This window comes from Nipponia nippon, unplaced genomic scaffold, assembly GCF_047370975.1.
Source record: "Nipponia nippon isolate SJK-2023a ecotype South Korea unplaced genomic scaffold, ASM4737097v1 scaffold_16, whole genome shotgun sequence".
NCBI lineage: Eukaryota > Metazoa > Chordata > Aves > Pelecaniformes > Threskiornithidae > Nipponia > Nipponia nippon.
Window position 1 is genome coordinate 11,875,725 of NW_028262332.1, and position 18,809 is coordinate 11,894,533.

The 18,809-nt window shown below is 51.1% G+C and overlaps 1 protein-coding gene across 2 annotated transcripts in view; it reads right to left on the reverse strand.

Annotated features, from left to right (window-relative positions):
• Nucleotides 1–18,809, reverse strand: part of NR6A1 (nuclear receptor subfamily 6 group A member 1) — a 98,908-nt gene that overhangs the window by 8,913 nt on the left and 71,186 nt on the right. Inside the window, exons 7-12 of one of the 2 annotated variants that reach the window (XM_087752975.1) lie at nt 15,582–15,812; nt 10,611–10,666; nt 8,408–8,565; nt 7,319–7,543; nt 6,343–6,597; nt 1,488–1,609 (exon numbers count right to left, since the gene is read on the reverse strand). In XM_087752975.1, the coding sequence (XP_087609101.1) occupies nt 1,488–1,609; nt 6,343–6,597; nt 7,319–7,543; nt 8,408–8,565; nt 10,611–10,666; nt 15,582–15,812 (1,047 nt within the window). Of the gene's footprint in view, nt 1–1,487; nt 1,610–6,342; nt 6,598–7,318; nt 7,547–8,407; nt 8,566–10,610; nt 10,667–15,581; nt 15,813–18,809 lie in introns of both variants that reach the window. The other variant, XM_087752976.1, reaches the window with a different exon arrangement.

An 18,809-nucleotide genomic window follows, 5' to 3' on the forward strand; every position in this document is an offset into this window, starting at 1 on the left:
CGGTATTGTAAGACCATCTGACGGAAGAGACATTTATCTACTGCCCAAAAGCTGACTTTTAAAAATAATTCTCAGGTATTTCACATAAAAAATTGCAAACTTCAACTAAAAATAAAAGAAGACGGGAAGTTAATGAAAATACATTTTGGAAAACAATGGAGACAGCTCGAGAAGTGCATTATCCAGTGTCAGGAAACTGCCCAGGGAAGCAAACCGGAACCTCAGCCCGGCAGAGACTGAAGCGTCAGCACTATCTCCTGCTGGAAATGAGCCGGGGGGGAGAGCCCGCAGCACATTTTCACAGACTGTAGCTATCTTTCAAAAGACTTTGGGGACATGTATTTCCAAAATTACAGCTGAACACCATCCATTAAGCATTTGCCTCTCAACAGTTGTCTTCATTTACAACGTGCAGAAATGTCCTGCGAGGCCCCACAACAACCAACGGGAACGGGGATCCACAAGCAGTGGATTGAGACAGCCTACGAGAGCGGAGACAGGGACAAGCACTACTGAGGAACAAAACCGACCGATTCCACACCCTTTCAGCCCACTACACTTGTTAGGAAGCGACCAGGATCTTCTCACATGTTGAAGAATTACTCTGCATGGATTTTGAAATGTCTAGGGTCTTGCAACAGACCGGACCGCCAGCTTTAGCGGGCTGGTTCATCAACTGGACGACTCAGTCCCTTCTCAGGCAGAATTCATTGTTGGCATATAAATACTTCATTCATGATTACTTTTCACTCTAAAGAGCTAGCATTAGGTATAGAATCTAAATAGTAGGAAGCCAACTAGGTGACCTAAGTACGTATCCTGAAGGCAAATATTTCAAAGAGTCAGAAAAGCTCTAAAAAAAGGGAGGATTGGTTTTACAAATTCACCCTTTAAAGCAGAAAAAAGAACAAATACATTTTCTAGTCCAGAATCTTTGAAAGGTTGTTACGCAAATAGTCGATGCTTACTTCAGAGAAAAAAAAAAAGTAATGCGAATTAACTGGTTTTAAAATATCATTTAGTTAATTGCCTAAATAGTTACCTAAAGCAATAATACTTCTAGATGACATATCTTTGCCTGGTGAAAAGTTCGTTAGCAGCTGGTAAGTCATCACTCGCCCAAACCTCATTCAGAAGGGTTTCACTGGCCTCTCTGCCCTGTTCTAACTCTGGTATCGGTACCGTCAGTACGCATGTAAAATGACACACTTACTGTCCTTGGGGTCTATATTTAAAGGCAATAAAACCTGGCTAAGCAAATGAATTTGTTCACTTCCAGGTTTTCTTCATGTGGGTACGCAAGCATCCCACTCTGCGTGGCGTGTGGTCTGCACGATGGCAAACACGTACAGAGGGGCTGCAGAGCTTGAGTCTCCTTGGGGGTCTCAGACCCCTTCCTCCCACTTCTCAAGAGGGAAGCAAAGACCGCTCAGACTGTTTCAGAGAACTTCTCCAGTGGGATTGATACCTTCTCTTCGTCGACTCACCTTGATTTAGGAAGTTAATGGCTTTCATACATGCGTACTCCTCATTGCTGACCTTCAACTGGTTAAATTTGCGAAAGAGGTAGATCAACCGCTCCATCACCTCCATCCCCTCTTCACTGAATCTGGAGGATAGAGACCACACATCAATGTATACAGGACGCAGTCCGTACAATAGAGGCAAGGAGCTTATTGAAATAACTTCAGAGATTTTAACATCTTGCAAGAGAATTAAAAAAATTGTCATCAAAACTGCTTGAAGTCTGCTGGCACCATTAAATTAAAGTAGAAGTAAGAAGGAAAATGACTCAGTTACAAACTCAACTGCTACAGATATTTTGGCAAAAAAACATCTCTTGGTGATTCAGTTCATTGGCAGCCTGCTCTGACAGAGGAAAAGGTTTGATGGAGCCAGGAATATGCAAAAACTTCTTGCATGCTTGTAGGCACACTGCTTTGCCTCTCTACACTCGGATTTCCCCAGATTTCAATGAGGATTGTGCCTTTTCACTTCGCTGGGCTAAAGGGAGGTTTAACTAAGCAGTCAGGGGAATGAGATAAGATTTCATAGAAATGTGGAGTGATACTTGTCTTGTAGGACATGAAAACATCCCGCAAAACACCCACTGTCAAGATGCGAGGGTCAGTAGTTGCTCCCCGTCTGCCTGGTGTTGCACTGCATCTATCCACGAGAGAAAGCAGCTCACAGCCACGTTCTACAGCACTGCACCTTATTCCTGATGGATACTTTTGCGGATAAAAACACTTCTAGCAGTCCTTGGAGTGCTTCCCCCTGTTCAGAAGACAAGCCGCCCCAGCAGCGTTTCACGTGTTCTTGCCTCTCACTGCCTCGCACCTTTCTTCAATTTGTGCTTTCCACCACTTGCAGCAGGCCAACGTATCCTGCACTGGCCGCCAGCAGAAACGCCAAGGCATCCTTGGGGGCCTGGAGGCATCCCCAGCAGCTGCACAGCACCCTGCACCCCACCCGAGAGCTCTGCGATCGGTGCTGCCTTGCAGCACGTTACAGAGGAACGCAGGCTCTCTGCAACAAACACACCCCACCTGACAGCCAAGTTGTTGGGTTTTTTAAACGAACCCCTCCATTCCACAAAGCCGATAAATCAATTTTATCCGTTGCCTATAGAATCAGTGCGATCCCCAGGCGCTGGCTCTGCACAACACATTTCAATGCATCAGCTGAACGGAGCAGCACCGGAGCAGGGCTGCCATGGTGGTACAGGACTGCAGGAACACGGGCCCCAGACCCTGCCGCACAGAAACTCCCAGAAAAGTCCATTTCCAACAGCAAAAGCGCCTACAATTTCTCATATCTGTAGAGTGCCGTTGGAAATAGCTTTGTTGGAAACGCTGAGGAATTACACCAACAGTGTAATTCCAACAGTACAACAGTAGCACACACTTATCTGACAGACAGGTGAGAAAGCTCACCTCCCAAAAATTCCCAGGAGTGACTCACAGGGATCCTGTGCTTCCACACAGCCGTATTTACTGCCTGTTTGTTAATTTTCCTCGGCTGAGAGCTTCTGGGGTGAGACATACTGCAGGAAGGCTAGGATCCTTCTCGCAAATACAAATATGCATAAACCCACAAATAACCAACGTGACAGGGAGTGAAACTGCAGGCTCTGGTCTACGGTTGAATCATGCAGTCCAAGGGACGCATGCTGTTGCCTTCTAAACTTTCCCCCTCAACGAGGACGTGCAGGATTCACTGCACCTAATAAATGCGTATCAAGATCCAACCAGAAAAGCACCGCTGCTAGTGTGGACTGTCAGGGATCCTCCACTGGGATCTGGATCTGTCACCTACACCCGCCCTGGAGCATCTCACCAGGTACAGCCACACTTCGGAATTTGTACCATTTGCTGGAAACAGGCTGCGCGTTTCTCCCGAGCGTCCACGCTTGCCAAGGGAAGCCTGTGACACAGACGGGCGGGAGAGGGCATGCTGATGCACAGGGAAGGCCAATCTCCCAAAAATCTACTGGGAAACTGTCTGATGGAGATTTTGCGGGTGCAGAACGAGGTCCTCCTGCAGAAGAGGGTGCCAGGCTTCTTCAGGAGTGACGGCCCACGTGTGCACCACGAAAAAGCCGTGGTGTAAGCAACAGGCAGAAGCAGAGCTGGAGGGCGCGGAGGGCTGCCGGTGCCCGCAGGCACGCTCCAGGACCATCCCACGTGTGCCAATGGCCAAATGGCCTCTCGGGAACGCATCGCACATCAGTACCCCCGGTTTCAAAGAAACCACATATTGCAAAAATGCTCAGAAGTGGGACAGAAGTGTTTAGGGGAGCTTCAGCTGCGCTCCGGCATTGTACAGCACAAAGAATAAGAGCACAGCCAGAAAGCCATCTTTGAATAGAACAAAAATAGAACCTTTTTCACTGAATAATACCTTATTTTGGCATGTGTGTTTGTTTACTTCAAAGTTATTTGTAAAAGGCATGGTGGAGTTTGACCTCAGAGAAGTGAAAACAAGCTATCTGAACTCCAGGTCACTTCTTCAAGAAAGTAATATTGTAAGCGATGAAAGCCTTGTCGGCTAATCTAAAGTTGTACAAGTTTTCTTGCTCTCAAGTTGACATTAAAAATCTTGCAGGTGCAAGACTGCAAAGCTCAAGAAGTTAATGAGCACAAAGACCACTCAGTCGTCTGTTGGGTTTAATTGTTTTTAGAGCATGCACATTTTTACCAGCCACTCATCACTTCATAAATCCAGGAGAGCTCTTCTCTCATTCCTGCAGTTGAACTGTCTTACTTCTCTGTGCATACTTTCCTCCCCCTTTCAAACAAAGCTGTTCTGTTTTTCACAGCCCTATTTCTTCTCGAGGACTGACTCCTCCACACACTCTTCCTCCCGGTTTACACCAGGCAAGTTTCTGGCTGGGAGTTACTGGCATCGGCTGGGGAGGAGGGGGAAGGGCAACGCTATCAGGAGTGCTGGGGGAGGTCAGGAATCTATTCATTTCATATTCATCTCCAGAAAAACAGCACAATAAAAGAAAACATTTGATCTAGCAGGCAAACAGAACGTTTAGTCAGTTGTTAGAAGTGATTAAAACACAGGGGCTGGGGAGCTCTTCCTACGCCTTCCTTCGTCACCTACCTAAGTGTTAGCATTGCTCCCGTCGTTTTGCTAAATAAGAACAGAAATTAATCCCAGAGCGCCAGACGACCACAGCTCAGCCCAATTTCTTCAGCCGTCTGTGAGATGTAATGAACTTCGGTTTGCAATCATTACTGATCAACGCCAGAGGAAATCCACAAGTCAGACACCTCTCCGTAAGAGCCCCTGGCAAATCCAGAGGCACCGGCTTTTCCACGAGTGCATCGGACAGGGAGACTGACACCCACAAACTATCCTGCTGCCGCCTGCAGAAGCCAAGCTATGGCTGAACTACCAGAGAGACAAGTGGGAGGGAGCCATGAAGCTTGAGACCCCTCATCTGTGCAACTTCAAAAGCTAAATGGCTTTTTGGTGTGCATTTTCCCATGTTACTAATGACAATTAATGATACTTGAAAAGCCAAATCAGAAGAAGAGACCACAGAAACATTCCACTCCCAAGAACACCCATTTTCATCCATGTGCACAGATCTTCTCTGAAGGACTTTTGAGGCGACCAGCTCTCAATTGCCGCTTTCTGAAGGGTGAGGATTCCTCCTTTGTCTTGTTTTCTTACCTCTCGCTCGTATTTATCGCAAACCCAAAATGAAACAAACACTTCTCTTTTGAGGCTCTGACCAGGACAGCAGGAACAAAAGGACGGCTGAATGCAGGAACAAGTGTTCCTGTGGTTTTCTATGACCCTTACGGCTCCTCGCAGGAGCAGCACCAGATGCACGATGAATGGCCGGGCAGAACAGCGCCGCGGAGGAACCTGCCCCAGGAACAGAGACACCTGGGTCCAGCTCTCGGCTCCTCCACTCCTCCGCCGTGGTCGTCAGCCAGCCAGCCCCTCCGGTTGTCACAACAGACAAAAAGGACCCTCAAAGAACCGTTAGGTACTGCGATGGCTGAGGACCACAGCAACATTTTAAGTGTCTGCTCATCAGACACTGAGGTCCCCTGGCGACTCTTGCAAAATCGCCAAGCCTAGCAAGGGCAGAGCACGAACGGGGCAGAAGTTAGAAGGGAAGGTGGGAGCAGCTTCCGTAAGTCCTACCTATTCTGCCATATTATTGTGAGACTGTGAGTCTGCTACCAAAAGGAGGATCTGTCTGGCACCAAGACTACAAAACAAAACACCCAAACCAAAAAACAACACCCTGACCAAAATGATAAATGAAAGGCAGGTTCCTCAGAGCATCAGATAGCACGTACTATGGAAAAAACAAGAGCTAAGTTGCAACATCTTTAAATTTATGTAATCAAAACAATGAAATAGCAATTAATAATGAACCATTTGATAATACAGACAACCAGCTTTGTGAGCAACTTTTCCACTGGCCCAAAGGGTTTTTAAGTAAGACCTTCCGTTCTGTATCTCAGGGTTACCCAAAGTGTTGCTTAGTTTTACTCTCCCCATGAAAAACGCGGTTTGTAGGGCGGTGCTGGAGAACAACAGCATTGCTACGGCAACTTCAAAAAGCGCCACACAGCACTATGCACCTTCCCTGCAGAAGGAAGTTTTGATCCAACACTGACTAACCGTGGCGTACTTCCTAAGCCTGGAACAACCATTCCCGAAAAAACGGAAAACAGCAGCAGGTGAGGTGACCTGTCCCCGGAGAGGTGGTTAGATGGTGACAGGGCGCCCGACCCCCGTCCTCCCAACGGCTCCTCCATCCCGAGATCTCGCTCCCTCACCCGCGGGCTCAGCCCGACGTCTCACCTGTGCAGCTCGTCATCAGAGGGAGAGTACTTGGAGGTGACGTCCGCAAGGTCACCAAAGATCTGCTTGCTGTAAACAGTCAGCGAGGAGAGCAGGATCAGCTCTTGCCACGTAGAGCTGAGCAGGCAGGTATAGTCCTTGATGGAGAGCTCGCAGAAGAACGGCAGCTTCTTGATCCAAGCAATCTGCCTGAAAAGCAATTCATCCGCCAGACGACACAACAACGCAAACAGCTCTGCCTGAGTCACTTTATACCTGCAGGCACAGTTAATATGAAGGCATAAAAACAATTAACATCATTAAACGACATCACCTGACAAGGCACTTGAAAAGCAAGGCAAACGCCACAGGAATTCATGTTCAAGCGCCCAACACGCCAGTGCCCAGAGTGTCACCTGGCGGCAGGAGCCGCGATGGCCAGCACCCAGCCTGCCCAGCCCGGGGCTGCGAGGGGAGCCCCCCAACCGCTGGGGTCACCCACCCGGCCAGCACCCAGCCTGCCGGCCTCGGGGTGGCTCGGCCTCGGAGACGGCCCTGCGGCTCTCACCAATGGACAGACTACCCAGCTTTTTTCCACCCGTGTGTACTTTTCCAGCTACCGTGCTTATTAACTTTTGTACAGTTAATGCAATCTCAGGGCTGAATCCTATCGAACTGTGCAGGCTCAGCCTGGCCACGTAGCCTGAAACCCCATGCAGGGTCTGTGCACGCCAGCTCCAGCCCCAGGCAGTGGCACAGGCCACCCACGGGACACGGTCTGGTGTGCTGCTTGCACTACGGCTGCATCTTCTCCCGGGGGACGTGCCCCCCGTGCCGATCGGGCCGTGAACGCTCACACCCAGCTGCCCCCGGCGCCGTCGGCAGCCTCTGCCACGCAAGCTGCAGCTGCGTGCGCGGGCAGGGCCAGCCGGACCCGAACGACAGCCAGGAACACGCAGCTCTGGGCAGCCTCTTGCGCCACGCTGCGCACACTCACCCGTCCTCAATGAGCATCGGTGTGCCGAGCGGCTCCAGGTCCTCTGCTGACACTAACTGACTGATAAGACTGTGCGACTGGGGGTCCAGGCTGCGCGTCTGGGGGGGCATCAGAGCCGAGTGCGCAGAATAGCTAAAAAGGTGCGGGAGGTACTGATAGTGCGTGGACACCGGCGTCCCGATATACTGATCCCTGAGTGCAGCGAATCCATTCAGCTCCACGGATCTACTGGAAAAGGAAAAGCTTTTTAATATACCCCAAAAACTCCACTCGATTTGTTAAAACATTGCATCCAGCTCTATCAGAAATGTTAATAAAAATAGGGAGGAAAAAAACAGAATGGAAAATGCTTTTGTATTTAAACCCTGCGACTGAGATCTGCAGACCAGCCGCCTTACGCTTGCCTCGCGTTGAGCCTGGCTCGGTGCTAGTTCCCCTTAACGGAGATCTGGGAACTGCTGCTGAGCAGCCATTCGGAGGGCGAAACAGAAAGCCAGCTGTACGAAGCAGTTCCACTCCGGCTTCCTTAAAGGGCCAGAATTTAGGATTGTAAATTAAGGATTTGCACAGCCAGTGAAGACAAATATCTCCTAGCTTAAGACGCAACTGAAAGCGAATGGAACGCAAGTCTGAGATCCTTGCCGTGCTTACAATCAAACGCTGCGCTAACAGTAACTGACGTTAACGTAACACCATCAATTAGTAACCTAAATGGAGTATTTTATTTTCAAAATCTGAGCACAGTGGAGAAAAAACAGTTTCTACAGAATGAACAGTGAAAAGTAATCAAGATCCCGCGATCTGCAGAAAAAACTATCAATACAAATTAAGAGTTCTACTTTAAATATAATTTTAACTCAGTGTTGCCTTCTTTTTCATTTGCTCATGAGTGTTTCACCTCCCAGTTCAATTCTTTTCAACCCAGTGCTGTCTTTCTCAAAACGCCATTAGAGATGTAAGAATCTGCAGTATGCTCAGTTTATGAAGACGCACTTGCGGTGTACTTTTCCTACATTGACCCAAAGCATCACTCAGGGAAAGACAGTCAAGACTACGGTAATATGAAATTCTTCCAGGGGTCATTCCCACCTTGAAGATGGAGTAGAAACGGGTGAAGGCTGGTTGCTCTCAGAAACTCCATTTCCAGGGGAACTGTGGTCACTGTCTCCGTTGTTGCTCCATGACATGTTTGCCTCTCCCTCAAATTCTTGCCCAGACATAATTCTCTCAATCTCTTCCTCTGATATCTGTCAAACACAGGACCGTTACGGTTACTGCAGCTGAGAACAGAAATAAGGCAGAGCCTCTGTACGTGAACACCTTGACCGCACGGCCACATCCAAAAGAGCTGAAACCACCCCGCACCAGGAGAAACGCTTCGCCATTCCTGCAGACATCGCATCTTGCCTTTACATTTAACAACGTACGTGAAAAACTCTATTTACAGCTAATCGTGGTGACCTCCAGTGCCTGCCGTACAATCCAAGGGACGATAACAGAGTAGACAGGAATGGACATGTGAAAAGATGATGTCAAATACACACAGCAACGAGCCATAAATCAGCCGCTGTCACACAGTGAAAAACCTGGGAGTAATCGAGGCCAGTTCATGGGGAACATCACTCAGGACTCGGCAGAGGTAAAGGCAAGCGGAAGGCGGGGTAGGCTCCGGTTTGATAAAGCAATTGAGAGAGGCAAGGTGACATATAGAAAATTAGTCAGGAAAACATTTACAGGGAACCATTGTTCACTATTTTTCCCCAGATAAGAGCCAGGTGGCACCTAAAGAAGTAATCAAGCATCTAATATTTAAAACAAGTATTAGAGAGTAATATATATGAAGCTAAACTGGACCAAAATAAAATAAAAAATGGAGTTCACTGAAGTATGAAGTTTCCAGAAAGAGCAGCTTTCCAGCTTCTCCAGCACGCTCCTGGAGAAATGTTGCATCAGTACTGGGGAAAATGCAACATGAAAGTTTCTGGGCTTTTTTTTTTTTTTTTTTTAAATCTGTGCACGTCCCTTAATGAGGCTGGCACAAAATAGGGAAAGACCTCGAGTTAACATGCTGCAAGAAAGCGCAGTGAACTCTGAACATCATTTTCAAGAGCCAAACATTGCTCAGACAGTTTATTCCAGTCTTGCCAAATTGTCAGAGAAACTTGGTAGCCTTACCCCAGCACAGAAGGCGAAGGGGGCCATGGCTGAACAGTCTCGCCCCAGGAAACGGAGCTGATGGCCTAAGCTCTGGTCCGCCACTGACCGACCACGCGAGCCTCAGATGAGCAAGGCCCGCCCTGGCTAGCAAAGGCTGCTGTTTGCTCACAGCTGCATTGCTCAGAGCCAGTGAAAATTGTTACTGGGCCAGAAATTAAATGCTTGTTCTTCCTCGGTAGACTCACATAGGCTTTAAGAATCAGTAACTAATGCTGTTATAAATACGATGTTTGCGAACCACAGAGAATGTTCTGTCATTACTAAGAGATTTTTTTTATTATTTGAGCTAGGCTCCCTCTGATGCTGACCACAGGCATGGCCGCACTAATTCTTGCCTTTTCTCCGTTTGCCATGGAGGACCTTACTGAGCAAGCAGGGCATCTGGTTGCTTAGCTTCTCGTGGTTTGGTTTTGGACTGGGACAAGTAGTCTCTTCATAAGCACAGAGAGTCACAGAAAATGCTTTCAGTGTTATTTCTGTTTTATTAAAATAAATAGTAAACTTTTAAAAGACCGCTTTTCTAGAAGCGAGCTGGAAATGGCCATCATTTCTCACGCGTGCAGTACAAGCTGTTGTGCTGAATTACCTTGCGCTTTACAAGACATCTTCAGACAAGCTGTGCCATCAATCAGCGAGACATTTACTGGGTGCCCCGCTTGCAGCAACTGAGGGAATTGCAGCAGGCAGCCCGTGAGATTTACTGGGAGCTGGGGAGGGACGGACGTCCTTGTGCGGCTCACAAAGGACAGAGCGCCGTGATGGCTGGAGACCGCCCGCGAATTCACACAGGCACCCCGGGACTGCGCCGTGTCCCCTCCGGGGACAAGCAAGCATCGAGCTTTATTTACAAATCCACTGTTCATGACAGGTATTTCTAACGCTTGTGGAGAGTCAGAGCCCTGCTACGCCAGCAGGAGGCACGGGCAGGGCTGAGAAGGGCTCAGTCCACTCTGCCCTGGCTCCATCCCACGCCGAGCTGCTGCGGCGGCCTGAGCTCACCGCCCGCGAGGTGTGTGCCAAGGCCGAGACAGCAAAAGCGGAAGGGAACCATGGAGAAAGGGCCGGACACACTCACCTGGACAGGTCCGATGCTTTTGTTTCTGCCTCCTGGCATGCCATCCTCTCTGATTGCTGAAAGAAAACAACCAAACCTCGGTGAGGAACACTACTGTTCAGTATTCCAGAAATACATAAGAAGGCATCTGCTATTTTGAAAAAAGTCTTTATATCTTAACAGATTCATTTTGCTCATCAAAGCAGTTTACACAGAAACCTCCAGTGCTTTCCAGGGCACTGGAGAGCTCGAGCAGTACACGCCGTGACCCTCACCCCAAGGGCATACGCACATCGATGGGGCTACAAGCAGTGCTCAGGGAGTTTAGTTTCTTCGTGTGATCCTCGAGTGACAGGTAGCAAAGGAACAGCAAGTCCTTTATCATAATTAACTCCAGAATAATTTGAGAAGTGGCACACAGAAAGCAACCCTACTTCACCCCTGGAAATAACCCAACGAATACCCACGACTGCTAGAAAATGAAATGTGAATGCTGGCGTTTCTAGCTCCACTGCCCGCAGCCCCCTGAACCACCGCGGGCCAGGCTCCACCGGGAGAGACACCGGCCAGCGCTGCCGACGGCACGGAGATAAAGCACTTCGGTGGTGACCGCTAACACCGCTGCTGCTGCCTCCGAGGGTCAGATCTCCTACAGCTATCGTGGCAAGGGAGGGGAGGCATTTTACCCAGCCGGTTGCAGGCAAAGCTGTTGTTTAAAATTCAAGTTACTAGACCGAGCTATGCAGTTTCATTTTGGAAGGGCAGCCTAATTTCTCAATAGAGCAGCTGCATTTTTAAGGCTCTTTAAACAATTTCCAGGGAGCTTCAGTGAAGTCCAATTAAGGAGATTATCCCAAAGCTGCTTCTCCACCTTCCTCTTCCCCCTGCTTTTCTCTTTATTGGCAGCGCAGCTCTGCAACATTCATTCAAACAGCATTCAAAGACCAGCTCTGCTCCTCGTGCGCCTCCTCTCCGGGGCCGGGTCCCCCCCGTTTATCAGGTCCCAATCTCTTTCCCACCGCGACCTGGCCAGACTTGGCAGGAGGCTCTCCCCAGCTGCGCGGTGACCTTGCTGCTGCCGGCCGGCCTCACCCTGCTCGGCACACGGGGCTGCAGGAGGCCCTCCCGAAGCAGAAAATGGCATAAAATTTAAGGAAAAATTTCCGTACGAGAAAAGCCATGCTGCTGCTTGATTTTAGACAGCCTCAGCTCAAATCATCCCCGTCTGCCTCGGTGCTGCGCTTGCAATTCAGGGATTACGCATGCGGGTTCACCCAAGGCAATCGCAGCAGGGCAGAGCTGGGCACGCACTTGGGCAGGAACTGCATTTTCCCGACTCGTGCCCACCTCGCCAAGCAGTGCCCATCACCACGCAAAACTGTCCCGATGACTTACAACTCCGCCAGCCCGTGACCAGCAGCACAGCGATCCCTGTGGCACCTTACAACGACACCTTACGAGATCAGCAATACAGTTTTAATCCTTCTAATGCAAACTCCATCACCTCCGTAGGACAGCAAGCAGTTTCATGGGAAATGCCAGATAGCATTCATTTAAGCACACTGGAGAGGCCGCAAACACAGGACACAAAACAATTACGGTTACCTTTTACATCACACAAATCTTTTAAGTTATAGCAAGACAACCACCTCATTTCAACAAACAATGCTCTTCATTTTCTATGAAAGCTCTTTCAAAAAAACATTGGTTTCTCATTAAACAAATGTGGCTGATGTAAAACTAAGCCGTCATGGCTAGCTCTCTGTTACTACCTTTAGTTTTTAACTTACTGGAACTACAGTAACAGTTTTTCAATTTGGGGGAAATGTCTCTAGTTTTCCAAGATATTTTATTGCTAACTGTGATTCGGAAAGCTGCTCAGCTAATTCCATTAAGAGCCATGGACATAAATTGTCTTGGTCTTTTGAATTCAGAGTGTAATTGTAGCAGACATTAGCTTGCATCTTCCTTTTCTATGTCCACATCATCTTACAGAACGCCTTGGAAAATCTGCCTCTGCGGAGTTTACAGTTCTTCTCAACCATGGAGACAACGCTGGTCGTCACCAGGCTGGGCTTTATTCTCCGGTGGCCTTCGTGGCCTTCTGCCTTGCCCACAGGCAGGCAGAGCTGCCCGCCCTGCTGAACTGGTCCGATGAGCTGCCTTTCAAACGGGCCAAGACAGCCAGCGCCGGCTGGCGAACCGTGCTGAGCTCCTGCACTGGTGAAACCGTAACCGCTGGGTGCCAGGAGGCTGCGTTGGCTGCGCAGGTCCTCGTAGCGGCGGGGGCCATTTAAAGCAGAGCTCTGTCCAAGGCGTTATCCCAGCTCGTGCGTATTATCTTTAAGACTGGTGATATTTTTCAACAACTGGAGGTTAAATGGATCCCATTACTCTCGAAGCCACTACCAGCACTCCAGCAGCTCTCTGCTGGCCAGCGGGTCGATGCTCTGCAGGCTGCCCTGCCGGACCCGCAGGCACGGAGCGTCCGACAGCAAGATTTACAGGATGCAAACTGACTTCGTTTATTTTTGTAAACTCTTACAGCTGTTCCTAGCCAGCATGGAAGAACCCCACGCCTGGGAGGTGCTCGGCAATACTTCACATCTGGTGCGATACCTGAATTGGGTATCAGCAAAGGCAAACGCAGGTTCTGCTGCAAAGCTCAGGCTTCGTGGGCCCCCACTATTCCCTGCTGCTGACAGCTCGGGTTTTGAACTCCCCTGCCTCTCAGTACATCCAGGATGCTTCACTTAAACGGGCTTTTTGGAAGCCTTGCTAGTTGCACAACCACGCCAAGATCTGCAACAAAACGTGGTCGTGTTTTTACTGGTGGTCCATCAAAAAAGGCTTCAGGAGACCTGGGTGGTTGTAACACGCAGGCGCTCTCCAGAGGAGCTGTCTTGGCAGAGGGCCGCACGACGGTCAAAGTCTCCTCAAAGATTTTCCTGCAAATGTTGAGCTCTATGCCTCATCTGAATTCAAAAATAACTATATTTAGACCTAGTTATGAAGTAACTTTGCAACTCAATTACGCAATAATTTGGGCACCACGGCATGAAAATACTGAAGAGAATGCTCCTTAACCTAGTGCCTCTCAGGGGAAAAAAGAAAAAGAAACGAAGCAGAGCCAGGCAGTAACGGCTGGCCCATCCCTGCCTGAGCGGCGGTTCTGCAGGGCGGGCAGGCCTGCACCTCCCGAAGGAGGGAAGGCACGGAGAGCCGGGGCGGCTCAGGGTGGGCGCGATGTGCGAGGGGCACGGCCCCGGCCCCCTCCGCCTGCCACACAGACGCGGGGGTCTGGGGGCCGTCTGGCGTTTACGGGTGCTGGGCCCCCGCCGGCCGCACCAGCGGCTGCCGAAACCGCTGCCGCCCGCTGCCCGCCCCAGCTCCGCCGCCCGCTGCCGGTGGGGCCTCGGCCGCTGCTCGGGGAGGAGCGGGCGGGCGGCGGGCGGCCGGTAGGTGGCGCTCCGCCCCCGCGGGTGAGCCGCGCCCGCCGCCACCGGGGCTCGTGCTGCCGGCACCGGCAACGCCAGCGCGGCCAGGGCCCGCAGGCAGGCAGGGGGCAGGCAGCGGCGGGCAGGGGGCAGGCAGCGGCGGGCAGGCGGGCAGGGGGCATGCAGCGGCGGGCAGGGGGCAGGCAGCGGCGGGCAGGGGGCAGGCAGCGGCGGGCAGGGGGCAGGCAGCAGGTGGGACAGCTCCGCGCCAGGCTCGGGCAGCCATGCAGAGCCGGAGGAGAGAGCTTAAAAAATGCAAACAACTCTCACCCTGATTTATAAAATCCCGACGGCGAGCGCTGAGCAGGTCCCACTACAGACACTTAAAATGAACGAACGCAGCCAGCGCTTCTGGTCACCCAGAACTTCACTCTTCAGCTATAAGACTAGCGGGAGCTAGCCTGCCTTCCCCACCACGTAAAACTCCCAGAGATAATTTGTAATCAAAGCAGCCAGGAGATAAGCTTTCCATCTCAGCCCCAAGATGCATTTTCTAAGGAAGATCCTGGTGGATTTGCAGTAAATTTATGGAAGTTTTAGTGCTTTCGACAGGCGGCTTTCATGTGAACGGCGACACTAAAGGCATCAATAGTGGCATTTAAAACACGAGAGGCTGCTGTTGGGCGGCCAGGAAGGGGTCCCCCGCCGCCCCACCTGCACGCCCAGGAGGGAGCCCAGCAGCCCCCGGGCCGCAGCAGCACCCGTTTCTGCTCAGCCTCCTCTCCGTTGCCATTACACCAAGAAATCTCTGCTTGTAATGGGTAACAACATTTCCAGAGATTAAAAGTCAAAAGATTGGAGTGAAGAGTAGAGACATGACACTGAAATAAATCCCAGCCTATTTTTTATTATTAATCTCTGAGCTACTTAAGATTCTCCATCCTGAAGACGATACCCTAGCGTTTCGTCACCTCTGCACACGTGGGGACTAAGGGGTGGCTGTCCCTAGCCCAGGTCTCACTTGTCTCCTCAGTGACATGGTACCTGGCAAACCCGCCTTCGGCATTCCCCAGCTCCACGTGTCGCTGCCGGGAGCCGCGCGTCATCAACCAGCGACGGGCGGTACGTGAAGACCCTCACACCTTATCACTGCCCAGCAACTGCGGGTCTAAGCTCCCGCGACAACGAACAGGTGAAGTCTGACTCAGATCTCTCGGGATTTTAAAAGCCCATTTAAACGCATTCATTTTTGCCACATTAGTATACTGAAGCCTGGAAATAGCGACCACTTCACTCGGGGTAAATGCAAGGACAGATCCATCAGGAAGGACAGCAACAAACTGCTACCTTCCCTGAACACAGGGATCACGACGATCAGTTCTCCAAATATTTATACATGCTTTCAATGCATAATTTTGCCTAAGCTTCACTTTTTCTTGTCAAGAATTTTAGAGGCAGAATTGCAATACAAAAGGGCAGCTGAGGAAGGTAGCAGACATTGCTAACACTGGCCCCAATCTGTACCTCCACCAGTAAAAAGCCCGGTTTTCTTTACCTTTTCGGTTCATCCCCATCTGGAGGCATTTGAGCAGCCGGCAGTACTGGCATCTGTTGCGCTGTTTGCGTGACATGACGCAGTTCTTGTCTCGACTGCATCTGTAAACCCGCTTGTTGCAGATGCTCCTTTTGAAGAACCCCTTGCAGCCCTCGCAGGAGATGATCCCATAGTGCAGCCCCGTAGCTCTGTCCCCGCAGATCAGGCAGGTTCGCTGATCCACCCGCTCATCTGGAAGAGAAGACGAAAGGCTTTGCGGTCAACAGAACAGCTTCACTGAGCGATCAGAAACTCTCCCGAGGGGACTGGGAAAGTCTCGGCACTCCGTGGCCTGCCTGGACAGACATCTGCCAAGCAGAGCGCGGCGCAGGCGCTCACCCAGAAACACCGGTCTCGGCAGCCCGGCACAGCACGGCCGGAGGTGCCACCGGCACGAGGCTCCCCACCGCCTTTACTGGGTCACCACAGCAAGGGGTGCGGAGGGGTTTGCCTCCAGCTCCAGAGCTTCGCAGGCCTGCCACAAATCCAGCTCCTCACCCGCCAATAAAGTCCTTTCCATTCAACATGTTCATAGGATATTAAGTCCAGAAATTCTCAACAGTGGCAAGAAGAATGAAGAAAAGTAAAACCTAAGTTTGTTTAAAAAACAGCCTCTCAGAAATGCCCTCAGTCACACAATTTATCAGAAATGAACGTAGTTTGGGAAACGAAGCGCTGTTCAGGTCGCGAGGAGCACACGTTACAGCCGTAAGAGGCCACGTCGCTGCAGTGCCTGCCTCTGCCACCAAACGGCGTCTCCTCCCCCCATGGGCAGGAGGTAAAACCCATCACCCGGGGGCCAGACAAGCCCCCGAGCAGTTCCCCTGCCACTACCTTATGCATTCCCTTAACGAAGAACAGAGATGAGAGCAAAGAAACGGTTGGTGTTTTCCCATCAGCATGGCACAAGCATGCTGCGCTGCCCCAGAAGTTTATTTTATTCCCAATTTTCAGGTTTTTCTCGAATGCTCCTCTCGGTGCCCAGCGGTGCCAGCACCCGCTGCGGCCACGCGGTAGGAAAACCCTTGAGTTTCTGTAAGGTAAGTCTGACCAAGAGGCAGCCGGCTGTCAGGCTGGCGTGGATCCATCGCACAGCACCGGAGAGCAGCGGCGCAGCCTGCGAGGGGAGGCTCCGGTTTTCACTTTGCCAGCGCGGGGACAGGACCCTTGGAGCGGGGGCAAGGGCACGGCTCTCCCCGGCAGCCTCCATCGAACTTCGTGCTGTTGTCAGCAGAGAGGAACAGAAACCCTGAGGGGAAAAAGGGTCTGAAGTGCCCTGCATCAACTGCACGGACCAGGCTGTGCAAATGCAGAAAGCGTGCTGGGCGGACACCAATGAACGCGAAACACTGTCACACCTTGCGCATTCCCGGGGGGAAGCGGAGGGACCTGGCCACCTCCTCGCTTCCCCCTGCAGCTCCAGCAAAAGCCTCCCAGCAGAAGTCGCCACCCAGAACCCAAGTGAATCATGTTATTCATTATTACAGAAACAACGGTACGGTTAAGCCACAACGACATGATTTTACTGTTCCTTTCCCAAATCTTTGGAAGGCCTTCGGATGGCTAAAAATCGCAGGACTCCCAGCAACGGGAGCTGTCACATTACATTCAGACTCCACCCTTGCCTCTGAGAGAGAGCAGGGACGATGCACAGCTCAGCGAGAACCCCGAACTGGCAGCGATCGCCACCGACACCGACGGCAAAGGGAAAGGAAAAAGTAAGTGAGGGCTGCAGAGACCCAGGCAGTTAACCCCGATGGATCCTCCTTACCTTGCATCTGCATAGGGAGGCCTAAACCTGGCTTCACGCTGACAGTCAGCTACACTTAATGCCAGCAAGCTGCACCAGAAGCTTTTCCTGGAGCAGATGTTTAGCACAGCCAAGCAGCTTAACCCCTTGCACGCCAGGCCAGTCTGCCTTCCCCCGGCCCAGTGTTTTAACCCATTAATATCCCAACAGTTGCAAACAGAGCTGCACTTCGAAGATGGGCACTATTCAAGTGCATTCAGGGGGACACACAAATCTGCAGTATGCTTCACGGGGTTGCTTTCCCAAGTGTCCAATAATCATTACCCGGATGACTAGATCACCCTGGCCGAGCAAGGCGGAGGCACCGAGGAACAGAAAGGACATCGCTTCGGTTTGGAGCAATGCGACTCGAGGGACCACACTTCTGTCTTTCTCTCAGTCACGCATTTCCTATGGGTGCTGATTAAACCAGATTATTTCCGGTATTTCTTGGCTTGAACGCACAACCGTGCAATCTCCAACAGGCAGAAATACCCACAGCTAAAGCAGGACCTGGGGGGTGGCAACGGTTCTCCCTGGGGACAGATGCTGCACGTGGTTCACCACGCGAGCCTCGGGTATCCAGAGTTTAACTCCTGTGTCTCAGTCCTTTCCCTCTGGAGTTGGTGCGATACATCTATTTAATCACATTTAGTTAAAGGCAAGCTGCTTAGGAGACACAAGAAGCGCATGTGCTCTCCAGGACCCGCCTTGCGGATGCAGGCTGTGCTGCGTAGGAAGTTACTCCTCTACGGCCCAACTGTTCAAAACGCAGAGGAGAAGCTTCTCTGCTGCAGGAGGTTATGTGATAGCTACAATCAAATTAACGGGGAAATCAGGAGTACGTGGCAGTGCTTGGGGGAGACACCCCGGAGCAGTCAAGGCTGTCCCTTGGGAAAGGGGGAAGGTGGGACAGCCCAGACCATGTGCTGTTTTGGACCTCGCCGGCGGAGCTGGGGAGGAGAACAGCCAGAGCTGCTTTTCTCTTCCTCCGAGACGGCCGTGAGCTGCAGAGCAAAGGCACTCGAGGGCCACTGCTCCTTTAGGTGCATCCAGGAGAAAGGAGCAGAAGAGAGTGCCCAGGTGTGGCACCCTTACACCTCAGCAGGGACACGGGCTCCTTCCAGACAGCACCCGAGCGGCCACAACGGTGACTTGTCCAGGTGACAAGAGAACTACAGCGACGCTCCCGCCTGGGCGGCAGAGAGTCATATGGTGTGGGAGATGACAGGTCTCGACGGGTAAAGGAAAGTGGTTGAGAAGATGAATAACAAGAGGTGGGGAGAGGGCAGCAGGAGAAGGGAGACAGACAGACAGACCAGGTCAGAAAAACAAGGAGACAGTATAAGGGACAGAAAGAACAAAAAAACCTTGAAGAGCAGGAAGGAGGAAAAGAAGAG